Source organism: Calliphora vicina, chromosome 5 (genome assembly GCF_958450345.1).
Source record: "Calliphora vicina chromosome 5, idCalVici1.1, whole genome shotgun sequence".
Classification (NCBI taxonomy): Eukaryota; Metazoa; Arthropoda; class Insecta; order Diptera; family Calliphoridae; genus Calliphora; species Calliphora vicina.
Window position 1 is genome coordinate 89848191 of NC_088784.1, and position 21712 is coordinate 89869902.

Genomic DNA, 21712 nt, shown 5'->3' on the forward strand with positions numbered 1-21712 from the left:
CTTATTTGGTACAAATTTAAAATTTATTAATTTTTTTATCAATTTAAAATTCGAATAAGAATATGGAATTCTTCCTATAGCTTTCTTTCTACCATTAAATCAATATCCGGTTAATGAAATCCTCCTATCAAATAGAATTCAATTTGAACTGGCAACTCTGTCTGCTCTTGCCAAATATTTTAGTTATTATCACGGTCTCCTCTAAAATCGTTCGTTTTAAATTCGTCGTTATACTTTGTGTTGTCTCGTCATTAATATAAAATTATATATAGTGTAAAGTGTTAAATAAAATATTAAATGGGCTTAGTAATTAAATAAAATAGTTATTTAAAATTATAACAAATCATTGCCTTAAAAAATAAAGTTTTTATTAATAAAATACCTATGTAAATCGGTGAAAAGCTAAATTATAAATGTGTTAGTTGTTGTTGTTGTTTTTCTAAGCTAAAGCCCTTTGCACATGATTTTGCGTGTATGCCGTGATGCTATGCATTCAAATGTGTTGTTGTTGTAGAAAAAACATGAATGAGAACGAAAGAGAAAAATCTAAATAAAGAAATAAAAGCGGTGCAAGAGAAAAAGTGAACTTAATTTACTTAATTTATTACTAGTAAATGAAGAGTTTACGGTTTTTACAGAAACAAAAACATTGCCTTGAATTTAATAAGGATGTAAACTAGAGTTGTAATTCTTTAGCTGGTGTTAATAAAACGGTAATCGGTTACGGGTATTTAATAGAATAATGTAATAATAATAATAATAATGTAATAAAGAAATGTAAATTGTACCTATTTCAGGTGAGTTTATTATTTAGAAATAATAATTTCGTACCTATTCATAAACGAATTTTAAATTTAAACAACGTTTTAAAATCAAATTTTGTATGGAAATTTTGCTTTAAAATATTGTTTAAATTTAAAACTTTTTTATGAATACGGGGGTTAATATTTACTGAATTTATTTTCTTAAGATTTTAAATATTTAAACAACTGATTTTTGTATAGGTAAATAATATCTATCTATGATAAAATTTTTTATAAAAAATCAATTATATGGCAGACAAATTTGATAAAAATCAAAAATATATGTTTCTATGTATGTAATTATTGTGATTATTATACCCTTCACCTTCGTGAGAAGGGTACAATATAATTTTCCGACCCTATAAACGGATAACGGAGTCGATTAAGCCATGTCCGTCCGTCTGTCTGTTGAAATCAATTTTCTGAAGACCCCAGATATCTTCGGGATCCAAATCTTCAATAATTCCTATTTAAAATCAGCAAAATCGGTCCACAAATGGCAGAGATATGAGGAAAAAAACAGGATTACTAAGACATTAATATTGTTACGTTTTAACCTTTTCAAAACGCTGCACAGTGGTTCCGCCCATAGGCCAAAAATAAATAAAACGATCACAAAATATTTAGACAAAATGCTAAAGAATTGTGTCTTAAATATCCAATCTTTTTAATGGCAAACCGGTTTTTACTGGAAATCTAACGGGACTTTTTAAAAATAAAATTGAAAGCATGAGCAAATATTCATTTGCAAAGCGCAGCTGAACGCTGGAAGAATAATTCAAAGCAAAAGTGCACTTCAAAACGGTCTTGCAATTGCTGTAGTCTACAAAATTAAATTATTTTCAATGGATTTTGAAGTTAAATGTTTTTATTTTATCTTTTGAAAATAATAAAAACTAACTTGTGTTGTAATTCTTGTGAAATTAATGTTTTAGTTAACCTATATGTTTGTTACTTTTTTGTAAAACTTCATTATGTTTACTTAAAGTTTTAGTTGTGTTCCCCCAAGATTCCCCCGTAGGTTTCTTTTTCATTGTATTAATCTGATTCTTAAGATAATAAAAGTGCTGAAGTTAGTTGCGGAAATTTGCGGATGGGAGTGTAATCTGTAATATACTAACCCGCCCCACAGAAGAATGCTTCATACATTTTTTGCAAAAAGTGTAAGGAGTGGTTGTAGAGCGCTGAAATTTGGCACAGATAATTATATGGACCAAACTAAGAAACAAGTAAAATTTTATCAAAATCGACCACGCCCACTGCCCATACAATCCAAATAGATTTGTTCGCATAAAATTTTCCCTATTCAAGTAAAAGTCTAGAAATTTGGTACATATATTTTCTGAAACAAAAGAAGAACGTAAGTTTTATTAAAAGCGGACATGCCCACCGCATACCGCCCATGCAATCCAAATGCAATACATTTTTGAGCAAAAATTATAAGGGGTGGTCGTAGAGTATTGAAATTTGGCACCGAGAATTATATAGACTAAATTAAAAAAAAAAATTAAATTTTATCAAAAAAGTCCACGCCCACTGCCCATACAATCCAAATTGATTTTTTCGCATAATATTGTTTATATCCAAGCAAAAGTCTAGACATTTGGTACATACATTTATTGAAACCAAAAAGGAACACATGTCGAGTTTCAATAAAATCGGTCACGCCCACCGCCCACGAAACCCATACATAGATAAGAATTTTTTGGATATTTCGTTTATTATTCGACAAAAAATGTTAAGTTTTCATCCTGTTCCGAAAACTATTCTTTTTTTAATCGAAACAAGACACTCCCACCTTTCATTTTATTAAAAAAAGAGCTTGGGGGAAAGTGGGACTACATTTTTTTTTCTCCATGGAAAATCAAAAATACAATAATAATTAGAGTCTTATAGATTTGGGCATGTCTTCTTAACGGTTTATGGTTTCCGCATAATTTTTTTTTACTGATGTTGAAATGTTATATTTTTCAAATATGTTAAAGGTAAATGGTATTATTAGGAAAATTATACCACTGAATTGCGTGAAAATATAAGTAAATTTTAGCTAACACCCTTGCATGGACTTTAGTTCAATTTTCTAAAAATAAAATAAAATAAATTTTTTCTTAAAACTATAAGTGTACATTTCATCTATAAACATTTCTCTACAAAATTGCATCATTTGATTGTTGATATTAAGTGTTTGAAAAATTGACTTTTTGACACCAAAATCCCTCTGTGCACCGTCTTATTTTTGCATCGGTACATAAAAATCTGATCCATGGAGCTGAGGTAAGCAAGCTTGTAGTAGTGTCAATAGGTGAATTATCGGAGGAAGCAGCTGAAGCGAAAAATAAGCATATAAAACGTTACCGAAAAATATCGCGCAATGCTACAAATACAGAACTTCTAAATAGGCTGTTTTAAGTTCAGATCCATTTATTTCTGGAGGCCAAACTTACCAACAAAGAAAACAAGTAGTTTAAGTCAAGGATTTTTAAATTTGATTAATATTTGATATATATATATATATATTAATGCCCTATTTTACCTTACTACCTTATATTACTTAGTAATACCTCATATTGCATTATATAACTTTGTATAACTTTTTGATTTAGTTTTTTTTTTCAGTGTATAATTTAAATGAATTAAAATGGAATAAAAATTTACTTAAATTGTTTAAAACAAACAAATTTTCATACTGAAATATTTTATTTCAAAAATTCATAAAACAAATCTAAAAGCCAATTAACCCTTGAAAGATCAAAGGGCTACTGTGGTTACAGTTGTTAATATTTTTTCTTAAAAATTTGCAAACTTTAAGTTCTTCGGACATGCTATGAGGTGCCAAATTTTGAAGACCCCAGCTTTTTTAGTTTTGCAGATATTGATTATTGACCGCTTGTTCACATAAGGGAAACCACTGTGCGCTGGTTTATTTCTTTTAAATAAACCGGATACTTTTGATTGCAAATAAAAGCCTTTTAGTAGTTTGAAAATTGTAACAACTCTTTATTTATTTAAAAATGTACAACAACAGAATTAAATAGTCACTCAATGTTTTTTTTTTATACACGTTTATAAATTCACAGAAATACAGACACTTTATAATGTACACGAATTCACTTGAAAAATACAGCACACTTTAAGGCACTCAGTTGATGTTTATTCGAATAGCGTCTCTGATAAACTCACTCACGACTGCAACCTCTGCCACTATTTATAACACTGCATTACCATCTAGAAAGCTCTATTTCTACAATGTTCTTTAACTGAATATTCCAATTCGAATATACGGTCGCAGCAAACAGCCATACTTACGATCAATGGTCAACTGAAAGCTTTTATTCAATGTTAATAATGCCCACAGATATGTTAAAGTTTGCTATTACAGCACTGCTATTTGAAAGCATTATGCAACTTTAAATCAGCCGTTAAAATCGTTATATTTGAATTCAAGTACAATTTCGTAACAATATAGACAATATGGATATCTACTGATAGATATTCCAAAGACCTTTGCAACGACGTATATAAGACCATAGTAAGTTGAACCTACAATGGGTCAAAATCGGAAAAAATATTTTTTAACCCGAATTTTTTTTTTCACCATAAAAAAAAAAATTGAAAACACAGAAAGAAAAATTTTAAAATTAAAAAAAAATTTTTTACATTTAAAAAAAAGAAAAATTTTTTTCCAAAAAAATCAAAAAAAAAAGTTTTGTTTACCTAAAAATATTTAAAATTTTTATTTTGAAGTATAAGATTCGGCACAGCCGAATATAGCTCTCTTACTTGTTTTAAACTATATTCCTTAATTTCAGTATTCAAAAACAGATAAATGTAATTTTTAAAATAAATTCAAATTTACTAGATTTGTTTAGCATTCAAGTTTAAAAAAACATACTACATTTATAGAATAAAATAATAATGGAATCTTGTATACCTACTCTGCAACAAAGCAGACTTAAACAAAAATAAAAATTGTCCGTTATTTCAATATTTACAGATATCTGCCATTTTCCAAACTTTATACTTTAGATTTATTTATTATAAAAAAATATTAAATATTGCAATTATTTCGTAGTCACATTATAGTTAAATGAAAATCCTGATTCTTTTGTATATAAGCCATCACTATTGAACAATAGCATTAATGGTCCGGGATTTGTGCCTGGAAAGTAAAATTCAGTATTAACATTTATTATTCTACAGCATTCAAATAGAAATTAAAGAAATCCAAATTAATATTGATAAATAACAAAGAAAACTATTAAGAAAATAAAAATTTAATGTTAAGATTTAATTTTCAGAATATTAAATCTGAATCTGAAATGTAAATTGATGTAAAAAAAAATCAATTGAAATTGAGAATTCGAAATTATTGATTATAAATTGATTTGCATTTCTCAATAAGTATAAGATAATAGGCTTCAACCTTTCACATTTTAAAGAGAACGAGTTACATTTAGAACCTAGATTGTAATGTGCCCCAAAAAACTATTCACATTAAATAGAAAGAAGGATTGAGGTCCTTTCATTAAATCATATACATTATCTACTTACTAACAACTTCCACTCCTTGTATGCTGTCACCACAGAAATAGGTGGCCCGTTTGCCTGTTACTTTAATTTCAGCCTGTGGTATCATTAAATAATCGGAGCTAATGCCATTGTTAGTTGGATTGGCATAACAATATTCATCGGTTTCATTTTCCTCCGAAGCGGCACCCAAAAGGAAAAAGTTCGATTTTAAACTACAAATAAACGAAAGAAAATATTTGATTATAAACTTTCTAAACCTGTAAAAAATAGTTAATAATTTACACTAAAGCCTTGGTGTCTTCGGTACGACGGAAACATATAGCATAATTCAATTTACCAGGGTAAATACCCTTCCCCTGATCAAAATTGAATGAGGTCACCGTGCCCTCAGCATAAGGGAAATACTGCAAACAACCAGGAGGGGCCACAAAGAAACCATCCTTAATGGTAGAACTGCCCAATGCAGGTTCAATTGGTACTACACCACGAATAGCAGCGCCAACCGGACACTCCAATTGTGTCACAAATATATTCCACTTGGGAGTGGGTAAATTATTATAGCTCACACGATTTGCCAAAGCCACCATAAGTTCTACACTTGTTACGCCAGCCGTACGATTGAAAGGCAAATAGATGTGTTGTGCCGATTCAGTGCCGCACAGTTTCACATCCCCAGCTTGGAAGTAATCTTTATCACACTGCACATATTTCAGATCATTGTCCTGGCCAGGCAACGAGGGTGGTGCCAAGGTGTAGCCAAACTCAATGCGCAATTGACATACATTGCTGCTGTAGGCATTAATCTTGTAGACACACTCTCTGGGAGGATTTTTGGGATTGGTTAGCTGTATATTCTTGGATGAAGTACTACCACCACAGCCAGGCTTGCCCACCGAAGCAGACCAGGCCATATTGGCCAAGGCCATTATCAATACGGCAAATGCAAACAGTTTCATTTCGAGTTTTATTAATAGTTGCAGCAGCAAACAAACTGTATACTGATACCTGAGCTTGTTACATGTTGTGTTTTTATAGTTTTTCGATGAAATTTTGAAGTAATAGACAAATTGTATTGTTATCTATCTATTCAATATATAGAAGAATATTTCAAAAAAATACATAGAATCAGATAATTTGTTGTTTATTTCTTTTTTAGCAGCATGCCAAAACATATTGCAATAACCCCCTACAGTTTTTGGGAAGTTTTTGGTGTTAAATTAAGGCTATTCACAGTTAATAGGTTATTTTAATGCAAGCATGTGTCTGCAATTTGATGACATTAATTAATGTCATAAAATTTACGTAATTGAAACTTACAGCTATCATTAGATAGCTTTTTACAATACTGTTTATATGAGATATAAATCGTAAAATTGTATGACCCATTAGTGCCAATATTCAAATATTTGTGTTTTCATTCCACTTCTTTGACTTTCGATCGATGGCAGAAAAGGACGTAATTGATCTGCGTGGTCCACTCCACACATGAAGATATAATAACTTAATTTTGCTTTATTTATACCCTTCACCATGAGTGGCAAGGGTATATATAAGTTTGTCATTCCGTTTGTAATTTCCACATTTTTCATTTGCGACCCCATAAAGTATATATATTCTGGATCGTTATAGATAGCGGAATCGATATAGCCATGTCCGTCTGTCCGTCTGTGTGTTGAAATCAACTTTCCGAAGCCCCCAAATAACTTACATACACGATTCATACATCAATATCTTCCGGCTCGGTCGCTATTTAAAATCGAGAAAATCGGTCCACAAATGGCTGAGATATGAGGGAAAAACCAGGACAACCTCGATTTTTGACCTATTTTTCACCTAAATCTGGATTACTAAGCCATTAATATAGACAATATGGATATCTAATGATAGATATTTCAAAGACCTTTGCAACGACGTATATAAGACCATAGTAAGTTGGACATACAATGGGTCAAAATCGGAAAAAAATATTTTTTAACCCAAAATTTTTTTTTGTCATAAATTCTTTTTCCAAAAGAATTAATTAAAGAAATTTAAAATAAAAAATTTTGAAAAAACTTTTTTTAAAAAAAATTTTAAAACATTAAAAAAAATTTTGATTTTGTTTAAATAAAAATATTTAAAAAATAAATATTTTTAAGTATAATTTGGTGAAGGGTATATAAGATTCGGCACAGCCGAATATAGCTCTCTTACTTGTTTTTGTCTCGTCTAGACACTGTTGTAGACTAACTACCGTGAAAGTTCGATGCTAAGTAAATTTACTTTCTAACCATCTATTTATAGTAACTAAACAAGTCCGGTTTCAAATTTCCAGGAGTTTATTTTCTATTAGGAAGAATAGTGCCGCATGAACAAATTCGTTCGGTTTTTAATTTTTCGAGAAGTCGTATAAAAGTGAAATAGTTATCGAAGTAAACCTATTACCGAAGCCAAAGCCATCATATTTATCTTCTAGGACAAGATCTTTTCCTATATAGCCCTCTTTATGGATTCCATAGGTCAGTATTGTTTCATTGTATTACTTTCTACCCTTGAATATAATCGTAGATTCATAGACCGAACACTAAGCTAGGTAGCATTGACCATAAATGTCCACTATATAGGTTAGCGAGAGCCAAAACTTAAGTCTGTGGTCAGAAATCTAATTCATGAGAATGTAATGGAACTCCCAAACTAAAAGCATCTTGTCCAAAATGCATATGGGGCATTTCATGTCAAGTGAACCAACTTTTGAAATCGATGTCTTCCGATCGGGATGAAATTTGCACCAAGGTTAGCTCTATTGGATAGTAACTCAGACACAATTTTTCAACAACATCGGTCGAGAACTCTCTGAGTTATAGGGGGTAAAATTTTGACAATTTGGTCAAATAGGGGTTTTTTCTTATCCATGTAACTTATTACCTATTGTTCTTAGCAAAATGTGTCCCAAATAGTATAGATAGCTATTTCTTCGATCTTTCGAAAAAAAATATTTAAAAAAAAAAATAAAAAATTTTTAATATTTTTTTTCCGAAATCAAAAACTTTTTTGACTTTTTTTTAAAATGGGTCCTTTTTTTTTTTTTTTTCTTAAAATAAAGTTTAGATATTTTCCTTGAACACCTACTTGGTCGCTTAGTGGGATGCGAGTGGGATATCTATCAAAATAAATATTTTGTAACTCAAAACATAAAATTTTTGACTTTTTTTGCAATATCAAAAACTTTGTTGACTTTTTTTTTTCAAAATGGACCCTTTTTTAATCTTTTTTTTTAGGTCAAACAAAAGCTTAGATATCATCCTTGAAGACCCTTTTGGTCGCTTAGTGGGATGCGAGTGGGATATCTATCAAAATAAATATTTTTTAACTCAAGACTTACAATTTTTGACTTTTTTTTTTGCAAATACGATTTTTTTTCCAAATGGGCCCTTTTTTTAAAATTTTTTTTGTAGTCAAAAGAAAGCTTAGGTCCATTCCTTTAAGATATTTTTAGTCCCTTAGTGGGATGCGAGTGGGATATCTATCAAAATAAATATTTTGTAACGCAAGACATACAATTTTTTAATTTTTTTTTGCAAAATCAAAATATTTTTCCAATATGGGCCCTTTTTTAATTTTTTTTTTTTGCTCAAAAGAAAGCCTAGGTCCATTCCTTTAAGATATTTTTAGTCCCTTAGTGGGATGCGAGTGGGATATCTATCAAAATAAATGTTTTAACACAAAAATTGTATGTCTTGAGTTACAAAACATTTATTTTGATATATATCCCACTCGCATCCCACTAAGCGATCAAAACCATCTTAAAGGAATAGGCCTAAGCTTTTTTATAGCAAAAAAAAAAAATTACAAAAAGGGCCCATTTTAAAAAAAAGTCAAAAAAGTTTTTGATTTTGCCAAAAAATCAAAAATTGTATATCTTGTGTTACAAAATATTTATTTTGATAGATATCCCACTCGTATCCCACTAAGGGACCTAAAATATCTTAAAGGAATGGACCTAAGCTTTCTTTTGACTAAAAAAAAATTTTTAAAAAAGGGCCCATTTTGAAAAAAAATTCGAATTTGCAAAAAAAAGTCAATAATTGAATGTCTTGAGTTACAACATTTTTATTTTAATAGATATCCTACTCACATCTTCCTAAGTGACAAAATAGGTCTTAAAGGAAAAGACCTAAGCTTTCTTTTTTCAGCAAAAAAAAATTTTTAAAAAAAAGTCCCATATTGGAAAAAAATTTCGATTTTGCAAAAAAAAATTAAAAAATTGTATGTCTTGCGTTACAAAATATTTATTTTGATAGATATCCCACTCGCATCCCACTAAGGGACTAAAAATATCTTAAAGGAATGGACCTAGGCTTTCTTTTGAGCAAAAAAAAAATTAAAAAAGGGCCCATATTGGAAAAAAATTTTGATTTTGCAAAAAAAAATTAAAAAATTGTATGTCTTGCGTTACAAAATATTTATTTTGATAGATATCCCACTCGCATCCCACTAAGGGACTAAAAATATCTTAAAGGAATGGACCTAAGCTTTCTTTTGACTACAAAAAAAATTTTAAAAAAAGGGCCCATTTGGAAAAAAAATCGTATTTGCAAAAAAAAAAGTCAAAAATTGTAAGTCTTGAGTTAAAAAATATTTATTTTGATAGATATCCCACTCGCATCCCACTAAGCGACCAAAAGGGTCTTCAAGGATAATATCTAAGCTTTTGTTTGACCTAAAAAAAAAGATTAAAAAAGGGTCCATTTTGAAAAAAAAAGTCAACAAAGTTTTTGATTTTGCAAAAAAAGTCAAAAATTTTATGTTTTGAGTTACAAAATATTTATTTTGATAGATATCCCACTCGCATCCCACTAAGCGACCAAGTAGGTGTTCAAGGAAAATATCTAAACTTTATTTTAAGAAAAAAAAAATAAAAGGACCCATTTTAAAAAAAAGTCAAAAAAGTTTTTGATTTCGGAAAAAAAATATTAAAAATTTTTTATTTTTTTTTTTAAATATTTTGTTTCGAAAGATCGAAGAAATAGCTATCTATACTATTTGCGACACATTTTGCTAAGAACAATAGGTAATAAGTTACATGGATAAGAAACCGATGTTGTTGAAAAATTGTGTCTGAGTTACTATCCAATAGAGCTAACCTTGGTGCAAATTTCATCCCGATCGGAAGACATCGATTTCAAAAGTTGGTTCACTTGACATGAAATGCCCCATATGTATATCAAATATCTTAGAATTAAAAGCTGTATAAATGGTGAAAAATTTTAATTTTGGTGGGTAAATGAGGCTCGTATACAATTTGGCAAAGAACATTTAAACTGGTCGAAATCGAAATTGATAGAAACACTCCAGATTACTTAGATACACTTAACTGACAAGTATCTACACGCTAGATTACATGGGATGCATAAAGTAACCAATGGACTTCTCTCTGCACTGCAAAGTTCAAGTAAATTTATTTCCTATTTACTCTTAATTGATATACAATATTATATGTGTATATAAACATAGTGTTACGAAATTGTACTTGAATTCAAATATAACGATTTTAACGGCTGATTTAAAAGTAGTATAATGCTTTCAAATAGCAGTGCTGTAATAGCAAACTTTAACATATCTGTGGGCGTTATTAACATTGAATAAAAGCTTTCAGTTGACCATTGATCGTAAGTATGGCAACGCTGTTTGCTGCGACCGTATATTCGAATTCGAATATTCAGTTAAAGAACATTGTAGAAAGTACACCACAGATGGCGTATGTATTAGAAAGCTCTAGACAGTTAAAGAGCAATCTAGAGTGCAGATGGCAGTGTTATAAATAGTGGCAGAGGTTGCAGTCGTTAGTCAGTTTATCAGAGACCCTATTCGAATAAACATCAACTGAGTGCCTTAAAGTGTGCTGTATTTTTCAAGTGAATTCGTGTACATTATAAAGTGTCTGTATTTCTGAGAATTTATAAACGTGTATAAAAAACATTGAGTAACTATTTAATTCTCTGGTTGTTGTACATTTTAAATAAATAAAGAGTTGTTAAAATTTTCAAACTACTAAACGGCTTTTATTTGCAATCAAAAGTATCCGGTTTATTTAAAGGAAATAAACAAACGTTTTAAAAAGGTTAAAACGTAACAATATTTAAGTAATTTTCCCTTCATTAGATTGTGATTACCCTCAATGTCTGTCAAAAATGTTATCAGGTGAAAGTGAAGCGACGTTATAAAAAAAAACGCAATTAAGTTCAATGTCGTTGGTATCAAAAACAAATGTTTAACATTGATTTATGTTTTTTGTTTAAATACCTATTTGTACTTCTGTTCAAAGTTAATATTTATTTGGCTTTAATCACTATTAGATACTTAGATAATTTTAGTGATAAATATATATATTTTTTGTGGATATTATATTCAGTTTTCAAAAAAACAAGTACATTGTACATATCAGACTTCATTATTAACTAGGGACAAATGTTGGCCGATTTTCGCCATACATTACAGTATAATTCCAGAGTACTTAGAACTAATTTGTGCAAACTTTTATATTTATAACTGCTCTGAAAGTATTCCGGGGGGCATTTGTATGACACCTATCAGCTTCAATTATCAACAGATAGTATTTCAGACAGTTAGCTTCATTCGTTGGGGCCCTATCATGTTATCAACAAAAAGACAGATGGACGGACATAGCTAGATCGTCTGAGAATCTTATGAGAACCCAGAATATATATATTTTTGTGGGTCTGCGATGAATAATTCGAAGTCTTGGGTCTAAAAACCAGGCATATCCAACAAAATAGTTTGATAGGTATGTTTCACAAACTATTGTTAAAAAATTTTATTGAAAAAAAATTAACAATTTTATGCACTTGGGGTCAAAGTTGAACCACGAATTAATTATTTCGAATATTTGCTTAAAAAAGTGGCCAACAAATCGCATTAATAAATGAAACTTTATCAACAAACTTCATTAAACGATTTAAAAACCACTTTTTAAACAAAAGATTTTAAAACGTTTCCCGTAAAATTTAACGCTTTTATTCACTAAGCACTTTTGTTTTTTTATTATTTATAATTAATATACAGACATACATACATACACAAATCCATACATACATAATTATTATCCAAATATGTACGACGGCAAAGAATTTTACACAAATGTGTATTATTTTAAATGTCCTTTAATTTAAAATGTGTTGATTAATGTTTTCGAAAATAAAAACAGAAATATAAACAAAACCTTCAAACAAATATATATGCAAAATGGATGCATGCAAAACAATTTCGTTTAAAACAAAATCATACGTTTATGCATTTTTAATGCATCTCTACCTGTCCTATATTCTCAATTATACAAATACACGTACAAACACATAAATATGTAGTTGCAAATATATATTAAGGTGGTCCTTATTTTGGATTTTTGATGTTTCCAAGGTCTATATCTACAATATACAATATGAATTTATTCAAAGTATTGGCCATTGTTAGCATTTACATTTTTCTATCTTTCTGGTAGCATTTGAATTCCGAGCCAAAAGAAGTGCAATATCGGATACTCTGTTCACAAGTGAAGCGTATCACAGAAAAAGCGTTCTGCATTGATCGAAACAAATAGTTGTAATGATGAAATATTACTTTTTTTTTGCGTTCGGTTTGCGATGGTCTGGTCAGATTTCAGCAGCTCATAATATGTAGGCTTCGGGTTATTGTAATGGATCCATTTTACATCGCAAGTAATGATTCCATGCAAAAATGATTATCTTTTATAGAGTTCAAGCATCATTTCGGACTTGTAAAATCGACTTTCAAGGTCTCTCGGCTTCAATTCTTATGGTACCAAATTTCCTGCTCTTGGATGAATCCTGCTGCTCGCAAACGTTTTGCAGCTTGAGTACCTCCCAATGATTTTGCAAGCTCTTGTTGAGTTTTACAATAATTTTCATGGAGTAATGCCACCAATTATTGCTCTTCAATCTTTTTTGGCTGGCCTGAGCGATCTTTGTCTTCCATGTTTAAATCACCACTTCTGAACCGCATAAACCACCTCTCGCACGTTGAAATCGATGCAACACATTCACCATAAGCTTTGGGAGCTATCCGTGTGCTTCAGTAGCACTTTTTTCAAATTAAAGAAGTAATGCGAAATTGGTACAAAATTCGACACTTGTGAAGCAAATAAACTTAGTTGTTTAAACTATAATGTTCAATAACTTATTGAGAATAAATAAGTTATTAAAAAGTAAGATAGCTATATTCGGCTGTGCCGAATCTTATATACCCTTCACCAAATTATACTTCAAAATAAAAATTTTAAATATTTTCAGGTAAACAAAATTTATTTTTTTTTCCAGTTGTTTTTTTTAATTTTTTGGAAAATTTTTTTTTCGAATTGTTTTTTAAATTTTTAAAATTATTTTAAATTTTCAAAAAATTTTTTTTTTAAATTTTTAAAAAAAATTGTTTTACTTTTTAGCGAAAAAAAAACTTTTGGTGAAAATAAAATTCGGATTAAAAAATATTTTTTCCGATTTTGACCCATTGTAGGTATAACTTACTATGGTCTTATATACGTCGTTGCAAAGGTCTTTGAAATATCTGTCATGATATATCCATATTGTCTATATTAATGACTTAGTGATCCAGATATACATAGGTCAAAAATCGAGGTTGTCGTTTTGTGGACCGATTTTCTCGATTTTAAATAGCAACCGAGCCGGAAGAATTCCGGAGATATTGATGTATGAATCGTGTATGAAAGTTATTTGGGGGTTTCGGAAAGTTGATTTTAACAGACAGACAGAGAGATAGACGGACATGGCTTAATCGATTCCGCTATCTATAAGGATCCAGAATATATGTATATACTTTATAGGGTCGGAAAATTATATTGTGGAAATTACAAACGGAATGACAAAGCTGAAGGGTATAAAAAACAAAAACCCTGTTCATTGGCATATTACTCGGTATTTATAAATTTATCCACTTTTTCCGGAAAGCCTCCCATTAAAAATTTTATAGTTGCTTCAGGTACCATTTTGGACGAGGTGGTCCACTTACGCTTAAAATCGGACCTGTTGTGGGATTCCTTTTCTGTGATATTTTTTACAAGAGCCCAATATCTTACCACAGCCCGAAATTCTGAACAGTTGGAAGGATTTGGCTCCCGTGGTGCAAAATATACACCAGCGAAATGCAATGAGCTCTCAAATGAGCTCTCTTGTTTTTATTTTCACATGTACGCAAGCACACACATTGTATAAAAACAGTCAGTCTCGCATGAGCATTGATATAAGCAGGTTGTGTTACGCTTTTATGCTTGTTTATTTCATTATTTCAGCTATTTGTTTTTGTTTTTGCCAGAGAATAATTCTCAACTCATACAACTACAATATCTAAAAACTGTAGTGGTGTGAGTTTGCATTTCGCTGATATACACTATTCTTTGAATACCACTCAAGGGCCTTTTTTCCATAGTGACATGGTGTCAAATCGGTCCAGAAATGTCAAGCCACTCTGTGCTGTTTTAAGAAAGGCAAAATCTGTTTTTGTAGACACTTTGTAATATATATTTCTGGGTTTATCGTGCCTGATTTGCTTCTTTTGTCACAACTGCAAATGGCTTGCCACACAAGAAACTTCTTGGAGAATTTTGTTTTTTTTCGGTATTATTCTTGAACATTACCTGGTCCATCAGCCATCTAAAAATCTTGATCCGGAAGTTGTGAAAAGTCTGCCAGTACATAAGTTCCATCATCCATCACACAACAGTTGTATTTTTTTTTTTTACAAAATTTTACTTCAATCTTTTCGTTCGTTCTTTTGCTTCTAAGTTCTTTACCGCATTGCGATCTGAAACTTTCTGAACCTCATGGGACTTGAACCTAGTATTAACTTTGGCTCTGCGCACAAAATAATCAGAACATTTAACTTTACGAGCTGCTTTTCTGATAGAAGTGTTCGGTGCTCTTCGAAATAGTTGTTCGACTTCTTTTGCCTTACCAATACTGTTTTATGGCTTTGGAAGCAGTGTGACGATGAACCTTCAGAGCTCTTGCTATTTTTTTGAATGTCCATATTGGATTTTTATACCCTACACCACCATAGTGGGGAGGGTATTATGCGTTTGCGCAGATGTTTGTAACGCCCAAAAATATTAGTCTAACTCCCACCTTAAAGTATACCGATCGACTTAGAATCACTTTCTGAGTCGATTAAACGATGTCCGTCCGTCCGTCTGGTTGGCTGGCCGGCTGGCTGGCTGGCTGTCCATGTAAACCTTGTGCGCAGAGTACAGGTCGCAATTTTGAAGATATTTCGATCAAATTTGGTACATATTACTTTTTCGGCCCAAGGACCAAGCCTATTGAAACTGGCTGAAATCGGTCTATTATTTCACCTAGTCCCCATACAAATGTCCCCTCGAAATTGAACTTTATCGGTCATAAATGTTTAATTTATCTATGTATCTACACAAATTTCGCTCCAAATAAGTTTTGTATATACAAAATTTATGTCACCAAATTTTGTTACGATCGGTCCATAATTAGTCATAGCTCCCATATAGACCCGCTTCCGAAAATCACTTTAACGTGCATAAATCGCTTAAAAATGTTGGTATACACACAAAATTCAACATAGTTAACTTTAATATAGACATAAATCACACGACCTAATTTTATGGTGATCGGTCCATAATTGGTCATAGCTCCCATATAAGGCCCACTTCCGAAAATCATTCAAAAATATAAATTATTGATATTTTAAAAGAAAAATATTTTTACTCATTTACTTGGTGTAGGGTATTATATGGTCTTTCTTACTTATTTTAAATATTTTTCACGTACTTTTCTCTGGCAACCCAAAAACCAATATGAAATAAAATATTAGAAAAAAGGCTACGAAATATGTAATTTTAACAAATTTATCACTAAAAAAACCAATTTCCTCGAAATCTGCCAACTTCAAATCGATCCCCTCGCTAACTGAAACGGCAACACTGCTTCTATAATTTAGTTTGTATTTGACAGCTATTGATAGCAGACTACCTTCGTTCGATCAATAAGCATAATTTTTTGAAGAAAAGAGCCATCACTCAAACCAAGGCTAAGCTTGATATGGGAACTAGTGGTGTAAAAGTATTGAGTATTTGGATACTCAGTACTCACTACTGTCTATTTTTCCCGATACTCAATACCAAAATATAAATACTCGATACTTTCAGAGTTGCATTTTTGAGTTCAATAATTCTAAAATATCAATATTTGTCAAAAACTCTGATTTTGTCATAATGGGGAGTCCATCACCCACCTTAAAGTATCAGATTCACTTCCTGTGTCGACTAAATGATGTCCGTCCTTCCATACAAAACTTGTGCGCAAAGTACAAGTCGCAATTTTGAAGATATTTTTGTCATTCATTTCATTATTTCACCTATCCCACATATAAATGTCCTACCGAAATAGGACTTTGTTGCCATAAATGTCTTATATATTAAATGTCCACACAAGATCCTCCACAAATTAGTTTTATATAAAAGGAAATCGCATTTAAAATAATTTTTGGATCAATCGATAACTGACCATAGCTCCCATATAAGGCCCACTTCCGAAAATGACTTTAACGAGCATAAATCTGTTAAAAATGTTGGTAGCTACTAAAAATTCAACAGAAATAAGTTTCCTATAAATCGGTCCATAATTGATCATAACTCACACTTCCGAAAACAAAATTATTGAAACTACAATGACTTTTATACAACAAAGAATAATTTTAGAACTTGGAAGCATCGAAAAAAAAGTACAAAATCGGGGCCATCCTAAGCAAAAATTTGCAAAAACAGAAACCAAAAAAATGCATTTATATATTTGTATATGTATGTATTTATCATAATGCATATTGTTGTTTTAATTTTATGTATTTTTTCATATAACTAACAGAGGTAGGGAGAGAGAGAGAGAGATAGAGCATGAGTTAAAATGTGGGAGAAAATGAATAAATATGTGTGGGCGTGTGGAATTGTTGCATAAATGTGCAATGATACTGAAAAAATAATGTCGTCGTTATTGTTGTTGTTGGTGGTAGTGTTTTCTTTTCTGTTTGTTTATTTTTGTGGCTGTTTGTTTCGTTATTTATTTTTTTTCAATCAGTTAATTGCAGTGTTGGCAGCATTATTATCAGTTTAATAACTCAACAGCCAAACAAATTGCAAACATACACATACTAATAGTACGACTATTTATGTAGGTAGGTATGTATTATAATAATCGATTATTCGAGTTTAAAAAAAAAATTGATTTATTGATTTGCCAAACTTTTTATTTTTGGTGGCCAACACTTTAGTTCTCAAATGACGGCAAATTCTAATATTGCTTGCATTTTGGGACATCCTATATTTACATATGGACAATTCCATGTCATCGAACGTGACATTCATTGTTCGTCTATAAAGTGGAATAGATTTTGCAAAAATTACAGTATCTGAAAAATAATTTGGTCTATATGTTCCATTTATAGAGTACTATATTTAAAAAAAATAAGTTCTTTCGAAACATTGTTGTCCAAACTATCGAGCGAAATAAGGCCATTTCGTACGTGACATGTAGAAATATGCGACAATTTGCGAATGTTGAGAGATGTTATGTTTTCTTTTAATTTCTTACACTAAACAAAATATGTTTCCTTAAAATCATCCAAATCAATCTTTGGGTGATTTTATAACACAGTGTGTAATTTTTTGGGTCATGAATATTTTTTTTTTTGAGTCAAATATGCAATATTTAGTAAACTAATACCAAGGAAGAATTTATCTCGTCGGATTGTACTTATTAGCTAATAAGTTGTAGTAAGCTGATGAGAGCTGAAGAATTTTTCTCCTCGTATTGCATCGATTGATATCTATCTTCTATATACATTAGAGTGACAATCAGTTGTATGGAAAAAAATTTTTGTTAAAATTTTGAAGAGTGCCGGGTGGAATATTGTGACACTAGCCCTAAATGTTAAGTGCTGAAAATTTGAGCCAAATCGGGCAACGATTTCTGGACGCGCATCGAGGTCAAAGTTCAGATATATGCAAAATTTTACTGTTAATATGGAATAAATAGGTGAAACTCGTTAACTTTCTGCATTTTTTTCTAGAAATATGTAGATTTATTTATATTAATGAATATTACATTAAAAAAAAGTTTTGGAAATTAACCCTGTATCTCCTTTGGTTCAAAATGACCCAAAAACTGTATTATCGCCAAAATTAGAGAAAAATGCAAATTTTTCAGTTTTTGAAAAAATTTTGCTACTAAATAAATACTTTTGCAATTGAATGCAAAAGAATCGAAATATGTACGTAATTATCGTTGTAATGAGATATAAATGACAAAATTTGATTAAAAAATGTTAAAGTTATTACAAATTCGCCAGACCATTAGCGTGTTTCAGGCCACTTGAACAAAAAATTTAGAAAAAAAATTAAGAAATTTCGAGAAAAATTAAAATAAAAGCTCATTTCTACTTAAAATATGTCCATATGTACTTGTATATGAGTTTTTGTCTTCGTAGGATATCGTTAACCTATTCGCAGGTATGGCCAAAAAAAATAATTTTTTTTAACGGCTGTTTCAAATCTCCATTTTCAAATTTTTAAAAATTTTGTTAAACAAATTTCAGAATTTTTTGATCATCACATTGGGATTTATTGAGATCAAAATAGGGAATACAAATATGAAAAAATTATGTCAATACCTCTTACAGTTTTTCCGTACCTGCGATTTAAATTTTGAGTTTTTCAAGAAAAACTAATTTTTTGTCCATATTTAGGCGAATGAGTCCAATTTCCTTACTGTTATAAATTTTAAGTAAAACCTATTCATAATATTATAGTCCTTGTAATTTTAAATATGTTCTGAAAGTTTTACTAAAATCGGAAAACGATAACCTTTGAATCGCGAAGGTCAAAGGTCAAATTTTTCAATATTTGGAATTTTTCATGGAGAGATAGCGAAATGTTATATATTTTTGGGCCGATTTTCATGAAACTTGAGGAAAATATATATTGGGGTCTAGCATTTACAACAACAGTGCAAAAATGAATTTTAACCTTTAAGAGGACTTGGGGTCAAAATGGTTGTGTTTTGCGTGATTTTAAAAGTTGAGGGTAATTTGGACCCCAAGTGCTGCTAAGGGTTAATTTCCATTTTTGTGCTTTTATTTAAAATTCTTGACTTTATGTTATATTTTCCTTAAGTTACATTAAAATCGGCCCAAAAATATATAACATTTCGCTATCTTTTCATTAGAAATTCCAAATATTGAAAAATTTGACCTTTGACCTTCGCGATTCAAAGGTTATCGTTTTCCGATTTTAGTAAAACTTTCAGAACATATTTAAAATTACAAGGACTATAATATTATGAATAGGTTTTACTTAAAATTTATAACAGTAAGGAAATTGGACTCATTCGCCTAAATATGGACAAAAAATTATTTTTTCTTGAAAAACGCAAAATTTAAATCGCAGGTACGGAAAAACTGTAAGAGGTATTGACATAATTTTTTCATATTTTTATTCCCTATTTTGATCTCAATAAACCCCAATGTGATGATCGAAAAAATCTGAAATTTGTTTAACAAAATTTTTAAAAATTTGAAAATGGAGTTTTTAAACAGCCGTTAAAAAAAATTATTTTTTTTGGCCATACCTGCGAATAGGTTAACGGTATCCTACGAAGGCAAAAACTCATATACAAGTACATATGGACATATTTTAAGTAGAAATGAGCTTTTATTTTAATTTTTCTCGAAATTTCTTAATTTTTTTTCTAAATTTTTTGTTCAAGTGGCCTGAAACACGCTAATGGTCTGGCGAATTTGTAATAACTTTAACATTTTTTAATCAAATTTTGTCATTTATATCTCATTACAACGATAATTACGTACATATTTCGATTCTTTTGCATTCAATTGCAAAAGTATTTATTTAGTAGCAAAATTTTTTCAAAAACTGAAAAATTTGCATTTTTCTCTAATTTTGGCGATAATACAGTTTTTGGGTCATTTTGAACCAAAGGAGATACAGGGTTAATTTCCAAAACTTTTTTTTTAATGTAATATTCATTAATATAAATAAATCTACATATTTCTAGAAAAAAATGCAGAAAGTTAACGAGTTTCACCTATTTATTCCATATTAACAGTAAAATTTTGCATATATCTGAACTTTGACCTCGATGCGCGTCCAGAAATCGTTGCCCGATTTGGCTCAAATTTTCAGCACTTAACATTTAGGCCTAGTGTCACAATATTCCACCCGGCACTCTTTGAAATCTAAAAAAAAAAAATCGGCTGTCACTCTAATATACATATGTAAATACAAATCAATTGTCGTTCGTTGGTAATTGCATCAGTTGAGAACGGCCGGACCGATTTAGACAATTTTTTTTTTTAAATGTTGGTCATAGTCCAACTTAGGTTTTCATGGAATTGCCACGCCCACTTTTACGCCCACTTTTTTCGATTTATCTAAAATCGGAAAACAGCTATACCGATTTGGCTAATTTTTTGTTTAAATGTTCGTTGTTATCCAATTTAAGTTTTTACTGAAGGAAAAATTGACCACGCCCACTTTTTTTCGATATATCTAAAATCGCAGAACGCCTGGACCGATTTGGTTATTTATTTTTAAATTTTCGCAATAGTCCACAAAAGTTTTTTACGCCCTATAATACGCTCACTAATACGCCCACTTATCAAATGCTTTAAATATGTGACCAATGGTAGTGACAAGGCATCTGGAAAATGGTTGATCGACAACCATCTACAACATTGACCAGATTCTTTGATATGTGCCGGAATGATAAATTTGCCCGCACGCTGCTATACTCCGAAATGCCAAGATATTACTTGGAGTCAATCGTCAAAGAAATTTCAACGGCGGAAACAAGGAATTCCAGTTTTAGGTTTCCCCTATTTATTTTTCAACGACACATTATGTCCATCCGAGAAACGATGAGTGTTTCTATTTGCGTTGGCCAAAAATCGATTTTTTATATAAAAACTCACAATAACTAATATTGCTAATAACTTGGCCAATAAGCGCTTAATCAAGAAAAGGATCTCGATCTGTGATCTATTCAATAATTTTTGTATTTAAAATTCAACCAATAACGAAAATTGTATATTCAATTGTCAAAATTATCAAATTCAAAACTCAAAATTCAATAGAAAATATCAGAAAATTTTGTTTTTGAGCACATGAATACTTGATTCAATTATGAAATAATGTGATAAATGTTTGAATTGAAATATAGTTTTTTCTGTGTACAAAAGTGTCAAAATTTTTAAATTCTATGGATAGTTTTTTTAATTTGTTTACCCTTCACCTTCGTGAGAAGGGTATATATAAG

The 21712-nt window shown here is 30.5% G+C and overlaps 1 protein-coding gene across 1 annotated transcript; it reads right to left on the reverse strand.

Annotated features, from left to right (window-relative positions):
* Nucleotides 1-4786: 4786 nt before the first annotated feature.
* LOC135960921 (uncharacterized) lies at nucleotides 4787-6321 on the reverse strand. Its single transcript, XM_065512324.1, has 3 exons — nucleotides 5616-6321; nucleotides 5355-5545; nucleotides 4787-4962 (listed from the first exon to the last, which is right to left on the reverse strand). Exons 1-3 carry the CDS (start codon nucleotides 6287-6289, stop codon nucleotides 4865-4867), a joined length of 963 nt encoding a protein of 320 aa, XP_065368396.1. The 5' UTR covers nucleotides 6290-6321; the 3' UTR covers nucleotides 4787-4864.
* Nucleotides 6322-21712: the final 15391 nt, after the last annotated feature.

Coding starts and splice junctions, on each gene's coding strand:
- LOC135960921 (XM_065512324.1), bottom strand. CDS start 6,289: ATGAAACTGTTTGCATTTGCCGTATTGATAATGGCCTTGGCCAATATG. Junction 5,546..5,615: donor GAAGACACCAAGGCTTTAGT/GTAAATTATTAA, acceptor GTTTATTTGTAG/TTTAAAATCGAACTTTTTCC. Junction 4,963..5,354: donor ACAAGGAGTGGAAGTTGTTA/GTAAGTAGATAA, acceptor TTTACTTTCCAG/GCACAAATCCCGGACCATTA.